This window comes from Symphalangus syndactylus, chromosome 24, assembly GCF_028878055.3.
Source record: "Symphalangus syndactylus isolate Jambi chromosome 24, NHGRI_mSymSyn1-v2.1_pri, whole genome shotgun sequence".
NCBI lineage: Eukaryota > Metazoa > Chordata > Mammalia > Primates > Hylobatidae > Symphalangus > Symphalangus syndactylus.
In genome coordinates, this window is record NC_072446.2 from 28308800 (window position 1) to 28329685 (window position 20886).

The 20886-nt window shown below is 41.6% G+C and overlaps 1 protein-coding gene across 2 annotated transcripts in view; it reads left to right on the plus strand.

Moving 5' to 3' along the window:
- Positions 1 to 19633, plus strand: part of OSER1 (oxidative stress responsive serine rich 1) — a 40658-nt gene extending 21025 nt beyond the window's left edge. Inside the window, exons 1-4 of one of the 2 annotated variants that reach the window (XM_055266419.2) lie at positions 4870 to 5077; positions 8793 to 8910; positions 12697 to 12810; positions 18391 to 19633. In XM_055266419.2, coding sequence (XP_055122394.1) covers positions 8834 to 8910; positions 12697 to 12810; positions 18391 to 19078 — 879 coding nt within the window. In that variant the 5' untranslated portion in view covers positions 4870 to 5077; positions 8793 to 8833 and the 3' untranslated portion in view covers positions 19079 to 19633. Of the gene's footprint in view, positions 1 to 4869; positions 5078 to 8792; positions 8911 to 12696; positions 12811 to 18390 lie in introns of those variants that run through there. The other variant, XM_055266420.2, reaches the window with a different exon arrangement.
- Positions 19634 to 20886: the final 1253 nt, after the last annotated feature.

Genomic DNA, 20886 nt, shown 5'->3' on the forward strand with positions numbered 1-20886 from the left:
AAAAAGAAAAGAAAAGAAATGAAAGTATTAGCTGTTACTATGATTCTCCATTTAAATGTTCTTCCTCTGCTCACTGTCAGCTGGGTTCAACAGAGTTTAATTGAGATGGGCACCAATATCCATTCAGTTGCTCAAACTGGAAAGCAACGTATCATAGTCAGCTTCCTCTCACTGCCCATCCTGTTCGTAGTCAAGCTCTCCCCGAGGCCTGATCTACACAACTTTCCAATCGGCTCACTTGTTCTCCATACTCAGGGCCACCTGCCCCTTCGATCACCATCATCTCAGGCCTGGATCACCATGCCGGCTCACGCTGAAACCAGTCATCTTTCTAAAATAAATTTGGTCATTTCTTTCCATAGCTCCTACAGTTCTCAGAAGGAGAAACCTCAGGATAAGTCCCTTGCCACAGCCTTTGGGACCTGATGCCTGTTTTCATCTGCACTTGAAACTTTTATGTTGAAATCCAAACCCTCCCACACTCCCCAAACCTAGTCTTCTTGGATTCCCTTCTTTAGTGAAGGGGGCCACCTACTGGCGCGGCTCAGGCCAGACATCTCTGCTCAGCAGGCCGCCAAGCCCTGCTGGTCTCACCATCCTTCAGCCATGGTTCCCATTCTGGTCGTCCCTCAGATTATTTCGAGTATCTTCTAACTGGTCTATCTTACATTCCCCACCCTCCCCATCTACTTTCTAAGTCTGCTAGAATGATATAAATTGCTACTAAAAATACAAAAATTAGCAGAGCATGGTGGTGCTCGCCTGTAATCCCAGCTACTGAGGAGGCTGAGGCATGAGAATCGGTTGAACCTGGAGGCGGAGGTTACAGTGAGCCAAGATCGTGCCATTTCACTCCAGCCTGGGTGACAGAGCGAGACCTCAAAAAAAAAAAAAAAAGTTTCAATAGTTTCTGGCACACAACACTCAATGCCTTCCTTTAACAAGTAATTACTGAGAGCCAACTATGTGCCACATAGAGTTCAGGCCTTGGGGATACACTGTATTTTCATCAATTCTAAGACACCATCATTTTAAAGACTCACCACTTACTGTAGGTACAAGTAAGAAAGAAAAAAAATACGACCAATTAAACCAGGACACACTGGCGATTATAAGACATATCCAGATTTTCTAACCGCTATTAATAAATTGTGGGAAAATGTGCATCTTTGATTAAAAAAAAAAAGTGACAAAAAAAAGACACAAAGTCCCTGTCCTCGGGTAGCTTCTATTCTAGTGAGGGGACCAAAAAATAACTATACATTGCCAGGTAGTGACAAGTGCTATGATAAAGCAGGGTAAAGGGATACAGAGTGAAAGGGGTGCTGGGGAAGCCAAGGAAGACCCCCCTGGGGAGCTGATATGAGCAGAGACTTTGAATGATGAGATGAACGGTGGGTAAACAATGCTCCAGGAGGGGAAACACATACAAAAGACCTGAGAGGGAAATATGCCTGCTGGGTTCAAATATATGCAAAGAAAGTGTGGCTGGAACAGTCCTAGGCCCTGGGCAGCCAATTTCCTCAAACCCAGTGTTATTTTCCAGGTGAAAGCAGGTATCCCTGGTCTAGCTGGGTACATACAGAAGGTGAAGGTGGGGAGGCTAAGAAAAGCAGTGTAACTCAGCGATCAGAAGGGTGCTATAGTCAGACTGCCTAGATTGGAATCCCCGTTCTACTATTTACAAGCTGCGTAACCTTGGACAAGTTATCTAACTATTCTGAGCCTAGTTTCCTCAGCTGTAAAACAGACATCATAAAAGTACATTTCACAAATTGGTTATGAAGATTACATGAGCTAACATCTTGTAAATCAAGACAAATAATCATTATCACTACCTTCTATCCCAAAGTCATTTTAATTTTATTTATTTATTTATTTTTGAGACAAGGTCTTGCTCTGTAGCCCAGGCTGGAGTGCCATGGCATGATCTTGGCTCACTGCAACCTCCACCTCCTGGGTTCAAGCGCTTCTCATGCCTCAGCCTCCAGAGTAGCTAGGATTACAGGCATGTGCCACCACTCCAGGCTAATTTTTGTATTTTTATTTATTTATTTATTTCAGTAGAGATGGGGTTTCACCATGTTAGCCACGCTGGTCTCAAGCTCTTGACCTCAGGTGATCCACCTGCCTCAGCCTCCCAAAGTGTTGGGATTACAGGCGTGAGCCATCACGTCTGGCCTACCCCAAGTCATTAAAAAAAGTTTATCGAGGTAAGAAATAAATTAATTTGAGTCTTAAAACATAAGAACAGAATATTTTCCAGATTACCAACTGGTAGGATGGCAGCTACATGGTTATGGAAAGAATTTTCTTTATTACTTTAGACTTGGCTTCTCCAAAGTTATTTTTTAAAAGAAACTATTATCTTCCTATATAAATTGTTCTTGCAGTATAAATTCATGGAATTAAGTCTCTCTTACTAAACCATGTACAAGACACTTGTAACAAGAAGGAAGCACTGTTAGAGGAATTTTACATCTACCACAGCTTTTTAATTAAATGGCATTACCATGTGCATTAATACAAAGTTGATTTCTTGAATATGAAATCCACACACAAATTCAGGTTTTTTTTCCCATGGTTAAAAAGACTTGGAATTGCTGGTATAGGACACCGATCTGGCTTTTTGTTCACTCAGATCCATCCCATTTTGTAGCTTTTCTATCTCATTCCAAGTCATGATGTACCACACCGTGAGCCAGTCCTATGTATAATGACTTAAAACTTCAGGCCACATCAGGTGTGTGAGTTAACAGGCTTCAGCATTCACAAGACGTTCTCACCTTCCAAGTACTCCCCGAGTAATGAGTCACATTCTTGGAAAGCATCTAACTCTTTATGATGGAGATGTGCTTACATAAAACGAAATACTGTAACTTTTTAGTTTTTGGTATTTAATATAATTAGGGATGGAAAGCAGGTGAAATGAGAATTCACCAAAACTGTATTGAGCATCTACTAACCCCCAGGAAGTGTGCTAAGCCCTGGGAATTCAATCATGATCCAGACAATTCTTTCCCCTCAAGGATATATGAGAATTTTTTTTTTTTTTTTTGAGACAGTCTTGCTCTGTTGGCCCAGGCTGGAGTGCTGTGGCACAATCTCGGCTCACAGCAACCTCCGCCTCCCGGCTTCAAGAGATTCTCCTGCCTCAGCCTCGCGAGTAGCTGGGATTATAGGTGCATGCGCCACCATGCCCGGCTAATTTTTCGTATGTTTAGTAGAGACAGGGTTTCGCCATGTTGGTCAGGCTGGTCTCAAACTCCTGAACTCAAGTGATCCACCCGCCTCGGCCTCCCAAAGTGCTGGGATTATAGGCATAAGCCACCGTGGCAGCCTTCTCAAGGATATATGAGATTTTATCTAAAGTTATATTTTGAAGTGGCAGCTTAAAAAGACATATTTGGTCTAGATACACTTCACTTGCCAAGTTCTGAGAAAAGAAAGGCATCATATTTCCCGCTTTTTCTTGTCCAAGAGATGTTGAGAAGGGCAGTTTAAATCCTGACTTACTAGCACTGTGAGACAGGATAAAGGCAGCTACAACAAGTTATCTAATCTCTAACATAATCTAATGCTATCTAACTAGCATCATTAGGTTACAATGAACAGTTTTCTTTCATCCCGTCAGTTACTGAGCCTCTGGTACGAACGACGAGAACTTAAAATGTTTTATCCAGGGCCAACTTCATGCTTCATGTTTAACAACGTTATACAATAAATTGTTAGATTTCATTTACAGACATAGGCCAGGCATTCCAAAGCCTGGCTGTAGTTAAGCTAGACACAGTTAAACCATCTTCGGCAGCCTATCTAGTTAGTTGACTACAACTAAGGTATTGGGGAATGATGGTGGATGGGGCCACTTTTGGTTCAGGGAAAAACCCTCATTCTAGGGGTGGGCCACAATCAACGCCAGCCAACTCTATTGGGCAAAATCATCTGTTCTCACGAAGCTTTGAGAAGTGCAGACGTGGAGCTGGAGACTGGCAGGCGAGGAGAGGCACAGCTAGATCAGCAGAACCAGTCCTGGTGATGGAGCAGGTGGCAGCTGTTGCACAGATCACCTTTTCCCGCCTGCCATCTGAGCAACATTCGGAATCAGAAAAATGTAAAGAACCCTAAAATTCATCTCCTTTGGTGACCTGCCTAAATCTTTTTGCAAAATTTGGTGTGTAGGTGCATTTCTTTGGCAAGAGGATCTACAGTTCTTACCAGATTCTCAAAGGAGTCTACGCCTGAAAAAACGAGATTCACCGATAAGGTTCAACTTCCTCACTTACTAGATGGAAAACTGAGAGGCCCAGAGGAGGAAAAGCAGTTGCCTCAAGACAAACAGCAGCGATATCAAAACCGAAGGCATTTCAATTCAATTCTAATTCCAGCTTCACAGTATTGACCCTGGCCACGTCCAATATCTCTTCGCTTCTCTGCAGGCCCTAAAAGATCACCAGGAGGCGAGGGCTGGTGTGCGAGTCCAGGAGAAGTCGCAGGCAGTCCAGATTCTAGCATCACAGAAACTCTGGCCAAGCGCTCAGCCGGGGATTGGCTGCCATAAAGACCCCCTGTCTTCGCCCCCGCCCCGCGGAATTCCGCTGCATAGGTGACTCCAAGTAGAGGACCAAGCACAAGGAGATCCCGGGGCGGTGGAGGCAGAGGACTACTGTGAAGAATGACGCCTAACTCACTCACCTGACAGAGAGGAGGAGGCAGGCACGCCCCAAAAGCGGGTCGGGAGCAAATCCACGCCACTGGGAGGAGGCAAACCGAAGAATAACAGGAAATGACGTAAGGCGCACGTGCTTCTGAGGGGGGCGGGTGCGGGGCGTTCGAGAGGCGCGGCCGCCGCCCTGCGCCTGCGCAGTCGTCGCCTGCCGTGCTGCCGAGTCACTGGGATGGGAGGAGCATGAGTAGGGGGCGAGGTGCATGCCGGAGTGCGCAGGCGCGATGCGACTCCCGAGGCGCGGGCCGCCCCCTTGGCTGGTTTGGATCCGGGTCAGTCGGGCGCCGAGATTCGGGAGAGACGCTCTGAACTGACTGCACCGCATCACCGGAGCGCCCCAGCTGCGAGGAGGTAAGTTCCCTGACGTGACGGGGAGGGGCCGCAGCACTGCGTCTCGGCTTCCACAGCCGGTCTGGCCGCGGGCCGTTTTCCCCGGGCCCGCCTGCCTTGGGTCGCGTCGTCTCCCGACGTCTCCTGCCTGGGCCGGGCCTGGGCCTCTCCGTGCCCCCTTATCTGCCGCGGCCTGTGCCTGCTGGAGCTCCGAGCTCCGCGCTGTCTCCTCTTCCCGCCTTCGCGTCCTCCCGCGGTCCCCGTCCCGTCCCGCTCCTCCGCCGTCTCCCGCCCAGCGGCAGCTTCCCCTTTTCGCCCTCCTTGGCCGCTCTTTGCCCCTTCCAGTCTTTTCCCTCTCGCCTCGGAGCCCCATTCTCGTTGGCTACCTCTTCGGCCCCACTCCTTTCTTCTCCCGCATCCCCTGTGCCTCGCTCCGACTCCAGCCTCTCGTTCTGACCCCAGGCATCTCCCGAGGAGCGCAACTTTCCAGCTGGAGACCCCGGGCGGGCAGAGCCCCTGGACAGCTCCCTGCCCGGCGTTGTCCCCACACTCCAAGCCCCGTCCTACCCCTCTGGGTTCTGACTAGGAATTTTCCTCCGTTCATGTTTAACCGCGACAGGCACAGACTCTGGGTGAAAAGAAAGAACTTTGTGCTTTGGCTGCAGCACTACGAGTATAAAGGGATGAGTGGGTTGCACGGAGAGGTGTGAATGTGCTTTTTGTCCTGGGGGCCGATTGTTTCCTCCCGGTCTTGTTTGCCTCTTTCAGTTGCTGGGCATGGTTTTCTTCCCCATACTCTACGCTTCCTGGTGGTCTGGGAGTTTCGAAATCTTTAACGTTGTGATGACAACGCTTACCCGTGCATCCCTTCTTGATCGTTCTTAGGTCTTCTCAGGGGCCTGGAAATGTAGACCTAGACTTGCGATTCAAGGAGGTCTTGGTTAAAACGGCAAGATGTAAATAAGATTGTGACGCATCCATTTCGTTTAAAGAAAAAACCAGGAATTTGTCCTTTTGATGGGGAACTTAGAAGAACTTTATAATTTTTGTAAGATTGTGGAAAATCCAAGGCAAAGTTAAATTGTCCGGTGTGATTTGACTTAAAGAAACTTCGAATAGGCTTTTAAAAGTTTCGTCTCTTTGGAGATTGTTCAGCTTCACGAGTTCACTGCAGCGAAAACGCCAAGACCGTCTCCCACAAATTTAATATTAATGAAGAAGGGCAAGCCAATTATATCTGTTGTCCACACTTAGTTGTACAGCCCTTTCTTTGAATGGGGATCTGGGGATGCAGAGGAGCATAATGAGCCTTTTATAATTACAAACATGCTCTTCTCTAGCTCTTAAGGTTATGCCTGACGCTCATCTTTGCTCTTGGCTAAAATAACTGAGAAAAAAAGTGAGTAGTAAAAAAGTGCTGGAAGTCTGAAAATCGTTTAGACAGAACTTCATTCCTGAAGTTTTAGTCTGTAGCCAGATTTTGATTCTGGCCTGTTTTGGTTTTTAGATGATAGATATTTTAGTGTGTCAACAGGAATGTAAAGTTTGTATTAACATCTAGGATGATCACCTGCCGTGCTATTAAGTCAGCATGGTATAATTAAAAGTTACATATATAGGTTCAGAGCCTCTTAGCACAATGTTACATGGTAAGCTCTTGGAGGGCAGGAATGAGATTCTAGTCCTTACGGAAATGGAGTTTAGGCTTCTATCCCTAGCGTTCATTCTAGTGCCATGCACTTGGTAGGAATTCTGTAAATATTTGTGAAAGAAATGAATTTATGCCTTTAGGGTTCAGCAGTGTATACTTAAATGTGATGTGTACGTAAATGCTGACTGATTTCCAGAGAGGGCTAAGGAGGACTTGTTGGGGGTCTGCGGGTTGGGGAGATTGGCTCAGATGATTTACGAACTCGGTAAGGGCTGAACATTGACTAACGGATCATAAGGTAATTGAGGAACACTGTAAGTCAAACTTCAATTTAGTTCTACCAGCAGGAAGAATTTGTTTACAACCTACAATAGTACTCTTTTAGATGATGTGAAGCTTTGAAAATATTGAAATAAGTGATTGTTCACCTCTCCCCCCAGGTATATAGGAATTGATTGTGTATTTGAGGGATCCTACCCTAAATTGAGAATTAGAGACTAGAGAAGCATGGGATTGTGTGGATAATGTTTCTTCATGTTTATGTACTTAAATAAACCAGCAAAATATACGTGGAGAATGTATTTAAATTTTTTTTTGTCCTAAGAAGTTGAGGTGCAGGCTGGCTGAATTTTTTTTTTTTTTTAGTAGCTGAATTCTTTTGAGACTGTTTTCAGTGTTCCCCAGAGAGCTCTGCCTAAAATACCTTAACTTCCGCAAATAAGTAAAGTGAAAAGTCCTGATTCCTTGCCTCTTTATTTTGCGCTGGTACTACAATAATATAGTGGTTACATTATATCAAACATTATGACACCTTGACCTTTGGAATATTAGAGGTCTCACAATAACTTCGGAGCCACCCTGAGAAACGAGCAGATATGAATCAGAGAGGACCCAAGGGCCGGTGGAGAGGCACTGCTCCCTCTGAGAATGCCCAAGAGGGGTGGGGGCGGGTGGCGGGGGGGGGGACGGGTAAAGGCTTAGAAATAAAGAGGTGAAGTGAATCTTTTGCTTCAAATATTCTCTATTTCTATTTTTTTTTTTTGTGGTACTTTTTTTTCTTTCTTTCTGATTCTCTCTGATATGTTCATAGATGCTGGTTTGCTTAATTTTTATTCAAAATTTGGTACTAATAACCCTGAGTGAAAAAATAATTTGGAGACTAGATTCAAGGGTTTATTAACAGACTTCTCTGTTGTGTTTCTTGTTGCTTCGGTTGGTTCTTCATCTCCTTTTCTCTGTTTAAATATAAAAATCAGGTGGAAAATATGGAGGACTTTAGTTAATCAAACTAGTTAAGAGATCATTTAGTGGTGCATCTACACAATAGTCATTTCTATTTTTTTTCTTTACTTTCAGTCTTTCTTTAGGCTAAAGAAAAGTTTTTTTTTTTTCTTTTTCCACTCATGTGCACAGTGATTTTTTAGGGGTTTGCAAGTATATAGTTATTTATTTTCTTTCTTGTTTAACAATTAATTACACTATTCCAGGCTATGAAGAAAAACACAAATAGAAGTTATCAACCTTACTGGTAGAGTGCATTTCTAATTCTGCTTTCACAGTGGTAACGTCTTGTTCTCTAAAACGTGCCTTCCTGTGAACATAGCTGTCTGGGTCGGGATTGCTCTAGAGAAATGCTATCATGTGTCATGAAAGTTATACTTAACTAGGGTTAGGCCAGACAAATACTCAGTGTCATTTTAAAGAATCAGGGTGCTATAATTTGAGCTATTCTGTTTTATTTCTGATGTCATTTTGTTCATAGGTTTCTAGACCAACTGGGGAGATTCCCCTGTTAAAAAGTATGTATAGTGAAACATAGATTTTAGATCATCTAGTTTCCAAAATTGTATAATAGGATATTGGCATCATGTATGTGAACAGTTTATATTCTGTCGTAGTACATATCCATTTTTGGTATCATTTCATTTGTTTTCCTTTAAGAAATAAAACCTATAGTCTCCAGTTATCTACACTGAAACTTCCTTTTTGAAATAAAAATTTGCTTTTTTTTCCTAACAGTAGTGGTAACAGGTATACTTTTGATCCCACCTGTTTTTACTTTGCTCACTTTATTTTCTTTTTTAGTGTTAACAGGAACATTGATAAGTAGTGTAAAAACTTGCACAATGAAATCTGAAGCCAAGGATGGAGAGGAGGAGAGTCTACAGACTGCTTTCAAGAAATTAAGAGTGGATGCATCAGGGTAATTAAATATGTAATATATTATTTGGAATTATTTACTCATTTTAAATAGTCCCTTTTCCCTAAAAACTTCTTCCTCTTTTAATATTTCTCATTATTGAAAGAAGATATAAATGCTAATAGTGTGACATTCTTCCAGATTCTGCACAGTATTGCTTTAGTTTAAAAAAAAAAAACCGTTTGGTTAAATTTGAAAAGTAGCAGTTCATTTGCCCTCCCAGGTTGGGTGTTTTGGTTTTCGTTCACTTTGAGGAGGGCTTCCCCCCACCTCTTTTTAATCAAAGATTATCAAGCAGTGTCCCACCAGGGATTTTATCATACGTCTCAAGGGAATCGCAGTATTTTTCACTAAAAGTGGGTTGGCTCAATGGAAATCTATGAAGACATTGTAGATTTCATGGTCTGTGATTGCTCAGTCTATCACTATGGAAACCTCTATTCAGTAGGGTTCTGTCACTGAGATCAATAACCTTGGACCCTTTGGCCAAACTAATTAGAGCACCTGCATGCCAGCTGCTGTCTGAATGTTAATGTTTCGCCCTTTGCATAATGTTCTGTGTAAGACTCTTCTCACACCAATTGTTTCTCCCAGGCCAAAATAAATCAACATTTTTAATGGATATAAGAATTTCTTTTCATGAATGGAAACTAAACACTGGAAGCTCAGAGTAGAACACCCACAAGTAATAATCATCATCATTAAAGTTTATTATTCACTTCCCGTGCCCTCAACACTGGGTTAAGTACTTTGTGCACATTATTTAATCCTCACTACACCTTAGGACATGGATACTACTGTCATTTCAGTTTACAGATGAGACTCACACAAATACTTGCTAAAAGTCACATTGGTAAGAAGTTGCAGAGCCAGGATTTGAACCTAGACAGCCTATCTCCAGAACCTCTGCTCTTTTTTTTTTTTTTTTTTGAGATGGAGTCTGGCCCTGTCGCCCAGGCTGGAGTGCAGTGGCGTGATCTCAGCTCACTGCAAGCTCTGCTTCCCGGGTACATGCCATTCTCCTGCCTCAGCCTCCCAGGTAGCTGGGACTACAGGCGCCTGTGACCACGCCTAGCTGATTTTTTGTATTTTTAGTAGAGACGGGGTTTCACCGTGTTAGTCAGGATGGTCTTGATCTCCTGACCTCATGATCCACCTGCCTCGGCCTCCCAAAGTGCTGGGGATACAGGCGAGAGCCACTGCGTTCGGCCCAGAACCTCTGCTCTTAACCATCCTTTATGTGGTACCTTGAAGACAATATGAAGAAATGCATGCAGTACCTAGCACAAAGTAAAAACTAGATGTTAGTTGTTGTTACAGCCACCTGCCTATTGCTAGTACTATTTTTGGCCTATCAAATGAGAAGGTTTATGCTGATAGATTTGCACAGTAGATGTTATAGGTGCTCATATTTGCTTCCATGATACTTCAAAAACATATCTGTTCTCCTAATGGTTTTCTAATATGGTCAACTTGCCAGTTCATGTCAGTACTTAGATAAATTGTCTTGGGAAACAGAAGCAAAGCAGAGAAGCAGAGAGTTCCAGATTGTGGCTGCAGTGTATCCTTTGTGATTTCTTATGTAGGAATAATTTTTTTAAATCAGGAAAATACTAGGAATGTGTACACACAACCATACATAGAAATCTCTTGGAGTGTAAATTTGTATAAGTAACTCTTGATACACAGACTTCTTTCCTGATATTTTAAGAAGTTGAAATGTAAAATAAAGCCAGGCCGGGCATGATGGCTCACGCCTGTAATTCCAGCACTTTGGGAGGCCGAGGTGAGCACATCGCTTGAGCTCAGGAGTTTGAGACCAGCCTCGGCAACATGGCGAAACCCTGTCTGCAAAAAAACCAAAGAATTAGCTAGGCGTGGTGGTGCGTGCCTGTAGTCCCAGCTGCTCTGTAGGCTGAGGTGGGAGGATCACTTGAGCCCAGGAGCTGGACGTTGGAGTGAGCTGAGATCATGCCACTGCACTCCAGCCTGTGCAACAGAGCAAGACCCTGTCTCAAAAAAAGAAAAAAAAAAAGAAGTAAAATTAAGCCATTTTGGTATCCCTAAAAATTACTTGGAACATTATTTAAAAATTTTTCAAAATATATGGTCAAAAATTATATATTTGTTAAACCAAATGCTGGATGTTCTCACTTAGAAGTGGGAGCTAAACATTGAACACACATGGACATGGGAACAATAGACACGTGCTGACTACTGGAGTGGGGAGAGCAGGAGTGGAATGTGGGTGGAAAACCTACCTGTAGGGTGCTGTGCTCACTACCTGGGCACAGTACCCAGTAATCCTACGTATGTACCACTTGTATCTCAAGTAAAAACTGAAATGAAAAAAAATTATATATTTGTAGCATATATTCTGCCTTGAGTAAAATTATAAGAAGGGAAGGAGAATGTTTGAGAAAATAAGAGAAGGGGTGAGTCATTAGCATGACTAAGCAGAATAAGACTTGTGTAGTAGTGTATCATACATTCTAGTTGTTTTATATTGTTGCCAGTTTACAAATGGGATATCTGAGGATTGACTCATAAACTAACCAAGCCTTGCCAGGAATTTAGCATGATCCTGTTCAACAGGTTTTGATTCCTTAGTGGTATTTGTCTTATTAGGACAAATCTCTATATATTTATTACAAAACAATATCCTATTTATCTGACTGTAACATAATACATGCTTATTATGGAAAAATTTACAAAAACAAAACAGGATAAAAACGGAAGTAAAAATCACAGTTTACCATAACCACTGTTAACATCTAGACCACTGGTTCATGATAGCCTATACTTATTTTACATAGTTGAGATCATAATATATGTATAGGTGTTTAACCATGCTGCTTTCTCCTTATAAGCATTCCCGCATATCATTAAAAGTTATTTGTACACTTAATTTCTAATAAATTCCCAACATTTTACTGTATAGATATGCTGTAATTTAGAAATACAGTATTTTTTTCTATTAGATAGTGAGGTTATTCCCAGTTACTTTTTACTTTAAATTATGTTTCGTTGAACATCCTTTCATTTTAGTAGATTAATGTCTCCTTCTAAAGAATTTTTGTCAACACCATAACATGTATAGTAGGAGGGGTGTGTGCGTGTGTGTGTGTGTGTGTGTGTGTGTGTGTGTGTGTATGTGTTGAAAAAGTCTGGAAGGATTTCCACCAATGTTCGATGTTGGTAGTCTCTGGGTTGTGAGGTTATGGATGATTCTGTTTTTCTTGCTTTTAGATTTTTTCACATTCTTTACTGGGAACCCATATTATCTGTATAATTTTAAACCATAAGGATTTAACTGAGTAATATTTCAAGTTCATTCGTTGCAAAAGTTAGAATATTTTTCTAAAAGTTGCATAATATTTGAAAATGTATTCAGTGTTAAGTTAGATGGAATCTCCTAAAGTTTTTCTTCTAAACTTAGTTCCATGACTCTGGTTTGCCTGCATAAGATAAATGGTCAGTGTCATTAGCATTCTCTGGCCATAAGGCCTGATCTGCCCCAGGGAAACAGCCTGAAAGTCTATTTATATCCTGCTGCGGGGTACACTTACCAGTCATTCTTTGGCTTATGATTTTGCAGCCATGGGCTTTTAGGGATCCTCTAGATTTGGTTTTGAAGGAAAATTTACATTAAAAGCTGAGCAACCTTTGAGAAACCCAAACTAGAAAAAAAAAAATGTATTGATAAAAGTTGTATTTGAGTTAGTGAGAACAATATGTTCTCCTCATTTTACAGTTTTTTGTAGCCGTAAACTTTGTTCTTGTCTTCAGGTCCATAGCATCTCTGTCTGTTGGAGAAGGCACAGGTGTCAGAGCACCAGTCAGAACAGCAACAGATGATACCAAACCTAAAACCACATGTGCATCTAAAGACAGTTGGCACGGGTAAGAGCTTCTTATTGAAATGATTTTTATTCCAATATTACAAAATATTATTGGATTTTCCTTTCTGAGTGTCCAGAAAAGAGTTAGGTTATGATGTAGAACCTAAGACCCAATGATTAGATAAGGACCTATTCCTTCTTTTGCTGAATTTGCTGAGACTTTTTTTTGGCCTGGTCCATAGTCAATTTTTACAAATATTCTATGTCTATTTGAGAAGATTGGGACTTCTCTAATTATTCTTGGGTTCTCTATCCATTAAATCAGGCTTTTAAATGTGTTATTGGAACCTTTTTTTCAATTATTTGGTCAGCTTGACTTACAAATAATAGAGATGTATGTTGAAATCCACCCCATGGAAGTGAATTTGTCTATTTTCCCTTTAAATTCTATGTTTTTGCTTTATGTATCTTGAGGTTATTTTGTTGGATTTATATAGCATAGGTTTAGAATGTTTTCCTCCTGGTGAATTGAAACTTTTATTATGTAGTGACATTCTTAATCCCTCATAGTGGCTTTTGTCTTAAAGTTTTCTTCTAGTTAGTGTTTTGCTTGTGTGTCTTTTTCTATTCTTTTTTTTTTTTTTTTTTTTTTTTTTTTTTAAGACGGTGTCTTGTTCTTGCTCTGTCCCACAGACTGGAGTGCAGTGTCACAATCTCAGCTCACTGCACCTTCCGCCTCCCCGGTTTAAGCAGTTCTTCTGCCTTGGCCTCCCAGGTACCTAGGGTTACACAGGTGCCCGCCACAAAGCCCGGGTAATTTTTGTATTTTTAGTAGAGACAGAATTTCATCATGTTGGCCAGGCTGGTCTCAAACCCCTGACCTCAGGTGATCCGCCTACCTCAGCCTCCCAAAGTGCTAGGATTACAGGCGTGAGCCACCACACCCAGCCTACTATTCTTTCAAGCGTTCTGTGTTCTTGTATTTTAGCTGTGTTTCATATAAATAGCATATGACTAGGTTTTATTTTTTTCTGTTTTATTCAATGTGATCAGTTTTTTTTAACTGCTGAGTTTAGTGCATTTACATTATTTGATTATTGATATCTTCAGCAGTGATTCTGTCATTTTACTTTATTTGTCCTGCTTTTTTCTATTTTTTTTCCCACCTTACCTCTCCTCCTTTACTTTCCAATTGTTTAAACACAATTGTTTGCAAGGATTTTGTTTGTTCTTTTCCTCTAGTGGTTTGGAAATGGCACACTTTGTTTCTCTTCTTTCAGTAGTTGTTAGCCTTGATTTTACCATGCATGCTTTTAACAAAGACAAAAATTAATGGTATTTTAGCCCTTCTCCTTAGAACCCCTTTCTTCTGGTCTCCTGACTTCCATGATATAGTTGCCCAGTATTTTAGCTGTGTTACTTAATCTCACAAACTAGGTTTTATTATTATTATTTAAGCAGACAGTGTTTATTTAGATTTTTCTACTTGTTTATAACTTCTTTCCTCACCATGCTTTCACCTCAGACCTCCCATATACAATCACTTACTTTTTTCCTAAAGTAGTTTCTTTACTGAAGGTTTATTATTAGTAAATAGGACCTCTGCATTGTATAACTCCATATAAATACATTTGAAAGAGCCCCTGATGTTAAATAACATCATGTCCTATTGGTAAATAACAATCATCTGTATCCATGGGGGATCAATTCCAGGTCCTCCCCACTCACACGCCCCTCTCAATACCAAAATCTGAGGATGCTTATGTCTGTTAGACAGAATGGTATAGTATTTGCATACAACCTATGCTCATTCTCCTGTATACTTTAAACCACCTCTAGAGTACTTATAATACCTACCACAATGCTTACACAGCACTTCACTCACACAGACTCAGCGTAGTGCTTAGAGCACAGCAAATTCAGGGTTTGCTTTTTGGAACTTGGTGGAAGCGACATTTTCAGTCTGCTGCTGGTTGAATCCACAGGTGTAGAATCCATGGATACAGAAGACCGACTGTACTTTGCTTTCATTTATCTGAAAATGTCTTTATTTCGTCCTTGTTTTTGAAAGATAGAGTTGATATACTCGACATTATATTTCTAGATTGACAGTTATTTTCTCTTAGCACTTAAATTAGATACAGTTCGTTGTCTTCTGGTTTCATTACATTGATACTGAAAAGCATACCTTCAATCCAATTGTTATTAATTTGGTAATAATCTTTCTAGTCTCTGGCTGCTTTTAAGATCTTCCTGCTGGGCCGGGCGCGGTGGCTCAAGCCTGTAATCCCAGCACTTTGGGAGGCCGAGGCAGGCGGATCACGAGGTCAGGAGATCGAGACCATCTTGGCTAACACGGTGAAACCCCGTCTCTAGTAAAAATACAAAAAATTAGCCGGGCGTAGTGGTGGGCGCCTGTAGTCCCAGCTACTCAGGAGGCTGAGGCAGGAGAATGGCATGAACCTGGGAGGTGGAGCTTGCAGTGAGCCAAGATCGCGCCACTGCACTCCAGCCTGGGCGACAGAGCGAGACTCCATCTCAAAAAAAAAAAAAAAAAAAAAAAAGATCTTCCTGCTGTCTTTGCTATTCTATAGTTTTACTACAGAGTGTCTCTATGTGGATTTCTTTTTATCCTGCTCCAGTGTATTTCCTGTGTTCATAGATTCTCTTATCAATTCAGAAAATTTCTGTCATTATGTCTATAAAAAAATCACTTGTCCTGTGTTCTCTGTATTCGTTTCTTCAGAAATTCCAGACTTACTCTGTCATCTCTCTTAACTTTTACATTTTTTCCAAATCCTTGTCTCTGTACTGCCTTTTAGGTCAGGGGTTGGAAAACTTTTTTTGTATAGCACCGTATGGTAAATTTTTTAGCCGTTGGAGGCCAAGAAGGAAAAATCCAAGGATATTAATAAGTGCTTAAATAAGAGAGAAAACTCCTACTCTACCCTGTTTGCCTGGGGTTGGCCGTCCTGGCTGGTGGACACATTTTGTCTTCAGTTGCTGAGACAGTCGCAGGATTGACTAGCCTGAAAGGAGGACCTTGTGGAATGGGTGGGTAGCAGGTAGTGCCAATTCTACTCTCTGTCCCAGTAAGGCGCAGATCCCAGCATGCTCTTTTCTCCTCCAGAGATCCCAGCATTGGTTGGAGTCTTGAACTGAGATTCTGCCTCTTAATGATCAGCAGCTGCCAACAGTAGAGACCCAACATGTAGATGTTAGCCAGTGTGGGCGCTGGACAGTGGTGCAGCGTGTCTACTGGCCAGGAAGGCGGGCAGGGAGAATGGGGACAGGGGAGGATCCCCTAGCCTGGTCTGTGGCTCACAGTGCTAGCCCACTAGAGCAGTGTCCACAAGCTGTACAAAAACAGGCAGGGAGCCAGATTTGATCCACAGGCTGTAATTTGCTGGCCCCTGTTACAAATAATTCAGATTTATTTTCCAGTCAGTCATTCTTTCTTTAGCTGTGTGTACAAGTCCCCCCTTATCTATCCATAGGGGGTATGTTCCAGGAACCCCAGTGGACGCCTGAAACTGCAGACAATATCAAACCCATTTGCCATCAGTCAGAACACGTTTTTGTTCATGTCTTCCACCCACACATTTAATGCCTTTCCATCTTAACTAAGGGCTTACATGCACTGTGGCTGTAGCTTTCACATTTGAAGTGCAACAGCAAGTCTATAACAAATTTGTTTTTCCTTCTTCACAATTTTTCAGATGGAAGATTCGTTCTTAACGTAGATCTTAGCAACCTCACTATATGATTTATTTTTTTCCTTTCCTTATTAAGTCAAGAACTTTCACCTTTTCACTTAAAGAAAGCTGTCTTAGTTCATTTTCTATTGCTGTAACTGAATGCCTGAGACTGGGTAATTTTTAAAGAGACTTATTTCTTACATTTCTGGAGGCTGGGAAGTGTAAGAGCATGGCACCAGCATCTAGTGAGTGTATCATTGCTGCATCATAACGTGGGGAAGGATATCACGTGGCAAGGGGGCTCGTGAGAAGTAGCCAAACAGGCTTTTATAACAGAGCCATTCTTGTGATAACTATCCCTCTCCCTCAATAACCCTTTAATTCATTAATCTGTGGATGGATTAATCCATTCTTGAAGGCGGAGTGTTTGTGACCCAATCACCCCCAAAGGTCTCAGCACTGATGCATTCGGGACCAAGTTTACAACGCATGAACTTTTGGGTGACACATTCTAACCACAGCAGAAGCACTTCGTGGCTTTTCTTGGTATACCCAAACTGCTAGCATCACTACTCTTGTACTTTGGGGCCATTGTTAAGTAAAATAAGAGTTATTTGAACACAAGCACTGCAGTACCATGATAGTTGATCTAATAACCAAGATGGCTACTAAATGACTAATGGTTAGGTAGCATATATGGTGGGGATACCCTGGACGAAGGGATGATTCACATCCCAGATGGGACGGAGCAGGATGGTGCAAGATTTCGTCATGCCACTCACAGTGGGGCGCAATGTAAAACTTAATGAATTGTTATTTCTGGAATTTTTTATTTAATATTTTCAGACCATGGTTGACTGCAGGTAACTGAAACTGTAGAAAGCGAAACCATGGATAAGATGGGACTACTGTGTTCTGTTTAGCTCATTCATTTTGTTTAATTTCAAATAAAACATTTTTTGTTTTTTAGTGTCCTGTTTGGTTCTTGTCTCTAATTCACTTAGCATTTTTGAGTATCTTTTCTTTTCATTCAGTTATTTAAATTTTTTTTTTTTTTTTTTTTTGAGACGGAGTCTCGCTTTGTTGCCCAGGCTGGAGTGCAGTGGCATGATCTTGGCTCACTGCAAGCTCCGCCTCCTGGGTTCACGCCATTCTCCTGCCTCAGCCTCCCAAGTAGCTGGGACTACAGGCGCCCACCACCACGCCCAGCTAGTTTTTTGTATTTTAGTAGAGACAGGGTTTCACCGTGTTAGCCAGGATGGTCTCAATCTCCTGACCTCGTGATCCGCCTGCCTTGGCCTCCCAAAGTGCTGGGATTACAGGCGTGAGCCACTGCGCCTGGCTATTTAAATACTTTATAAATAGTTATCTTACATAGTGTGTCCAGTAATTCCCAGTATCTGAAAACCTCAGGGGTTGTAAATATTGTTAGTTTTTTGGTTTTGATTGATTGGCTGTTACCAATGATAGAAATGAATCAGAAATCTGTTTAATAGTAATGGCATAATGGTCATTTGTAATGTTAGCCTCACAGTGGTTCTGAAGCTGCTATATTCAGGTTTAGGGCACAATATTTAGGCTTTACAGGATCGGTTTCAGTTGTCTGTTTGAGGTGCTTCCCTCAGACCCACTAGTCAAAGGCTCCCAAGCTTAGAGTTGGAACAGGGCAGGTGTTCTGTCCCAAATGTTTGGCCCAAGTGATTCAGTTAAAAAATACCATTATCTCACCTGGTTCTATAGCTTGCTGATAAGATGGTGTTGAAGTTTTTGAGACACAAAGATTTAGGCAGCATGAAAATGGAGGCAGGTGCATCTCTTGCAGGAAATTTATGAGCTTAGACTCATAAATCTGAGGGAAGGTAAATTTCCTACTATCATGAAGAATCTGTTTAGGACAGCTCTGTATCCCAACATCTTCTTGTATATTTTTTTTTCCTCTTTAGGTCTACAAGGAAGTCTTCACGAGGAGCGGTGAGAACTCAGCGTCGTCGACGTTCTAAGTCTCCTGTCCTTCATCCTCCAAAGTTTATACATTGCAGTACAATAGCATCTTCTTCCAGCAGTCAACTCAAGCACAAAAGCCAGACTGACTCACCTGATGGCAGCAGTGGGCTGGGAATTTCATCCCCTAAAGAGTTCAGTGCAGGAGAAAGCTCTACTTCTCTTGATGCTAATCACACAGGGGCAGTCGTTGAGCCTTTGAGAACTTCTGTTCCAAGGCTCCCATCAGAGAGTAAGAAGGAAGACTCCTCTGATGCTACCCAAGTCTCCCAAGCAAGTCTCAAAGCTGGTGATCTCTCTGACTTTCAATCAGTTTCCAAGCTAAACCAGGGCAAGCCATGCACATGCATAGGCAAGGAATGCCAGTGTAAGAGATGGCATGATATGGAAGTGTATTCCTTTTCAGGCCTGCAGAGTGTCCCTCCCTTGGCTCCAGAACGAAGATCCACACTTGAGGACTACTCTCAGTCGCTGCACGCCAGAACTCTGTCTGGCTCTCCCCGATCCTGTTCTGAGCAAGCTCGAGTCTTTGTGGATGACGTGACCATTGAGGACCTATCAGGCTACATGGAGTATTACTTGTATATTCCCAAGAAAATGTCCCACATGGCAGAAATGATGTACACCTGATAGCAAGAAGCTAATTCATATGCTTTAAACCAATGAAGGCTTGTCAAAGAGATTTAGTTAATGGCAGACCTTGCGGCCACTTTGTGTGAGAAGACATCTCTTTCTGCTCACTGTGCTTGCAATAAAAACTTTTCTTGGCATCTCAGTTAATCTTCATTCTTTAAACTTACTCTCTGAGTTCTTACATACACTTCAAGGTGAGCAGATCAAAGAAAAATCCCCCTTATTTAGAAATGTTCCTGGGGGATGAAGAAACCATAATTACTTGTGACTGGCAGCAGTGGGTATATGGTAAAAGCCTTTGTAAAACAGTGCATTTTTCAGATTTGTTTAAGGTTTGGTAGCCAAGGAAAGTAAAATGTGATTTTGTAACTGCACTGAACATTTGTCATGCTGTAGTTGCCAGCCCAGAATATTAGAAGTTACAAGACTGATTTAAGCCATCTCTGATTTAATGCAAGATTTATTGTGTCTATAAAGGTTTCTCTTGTTATTGTTAAGCCAGAGATCTAAGGTTTAGATTCAGTTTGAATAAACTAGCTGGCCTGCCCTCTATTGTTTGAGAGAGTTATTAACCATCACTAAATAAGCCCCTGCTGGTGCTATTCATCCTGAGACATGTTACATGCAGTTTCAAGTAAGCAGCTTGGAATGGGCTGCTTCAGTTGGAGGGAGGGGGTGTAATATTTGAAACGAGTGTGTCTTCACCATCTCCAGCATTTTAAATATTTGGCGTTTTTTTTTTTGTTGTTGTTATCAGTTGTAATACTGGTCTCATACCTCAGTTTCAGATGTTACAGATGGTTACCTCTTTGAGCTGCCCTGTCACCCCAGCAACCCCCAAAGAGAATTTTGTACATTCTGTATCCCACAGATTTGGTCAACCATTTCAAAATTCCCTCCAGTTTGGTAAAAAAAAAATCTGTCTTCGGTTTCAGCTGGATGATGAATCCTTGTTTTTCAGGTGGCTCCAAAAAGAATGTTGGATGTGTTCAGACCATCCTAAGCAGAGCCACCAAATTTAGTGACAGTGTCTAGCCATGTTAGCAATAATGTTAACAGATGCTTTTGTTTAAATTACAAAATACATTTATACTATTTACTAAAACATCACACTGGCTGTGGTTGATTCATGATAATGGGATGTGGGCTTCAACAAATAAGTGATTTGTACTTGGGGGAGAGGGGAAGGGTGTTTACTAGAAAAACCCTAAGCTTAAGTAGTGGGAGTCCTCTGCTGGTCATTGGTTTGGTGTGGATTTAGTGACATCTGAAGGCTGTGGTTAAAGCAAGGGAGCAAAATACCTTATCACAGCTCTAGAAGCTGTGACAGATATTTCCTAATAATGGTGACAGAAGGTGCACTATTTAGTATATCTAAGGCAGAAATTGTCAAACTTTTTGTAAGCACTTCCTTTACACTGACAAATTCAGGACCCAAAAGGTTTTGTTATAATCTCCAAAAGGATATAGATATTTACCATATTAGAAATTAAAACTAAGATATTTTTAAAATATTTAAAAACTCATTACAAGCTAACAAAATTTTTGAATGAAAAATAGCTTTTCCAAAACAAAAAATAGTAGAAGAGTGGCATTCTACCTTTTTGCAAATCTTTTTTAATGTTTGGCTTAATTAGAAGACAGATTCTCATATGTTTCTGCATTCAGTCTCTAGGATATCGCGTATTGTGTGGTCTCTGGCAAACTTGTACACTTGGGAGAATGAATGTGAAAAAGGCAACTACAGGTTGAATATTCCTTATATGAAATGCTTGGGACCAGAAGTGTTTCAGGTCTCAGATTTT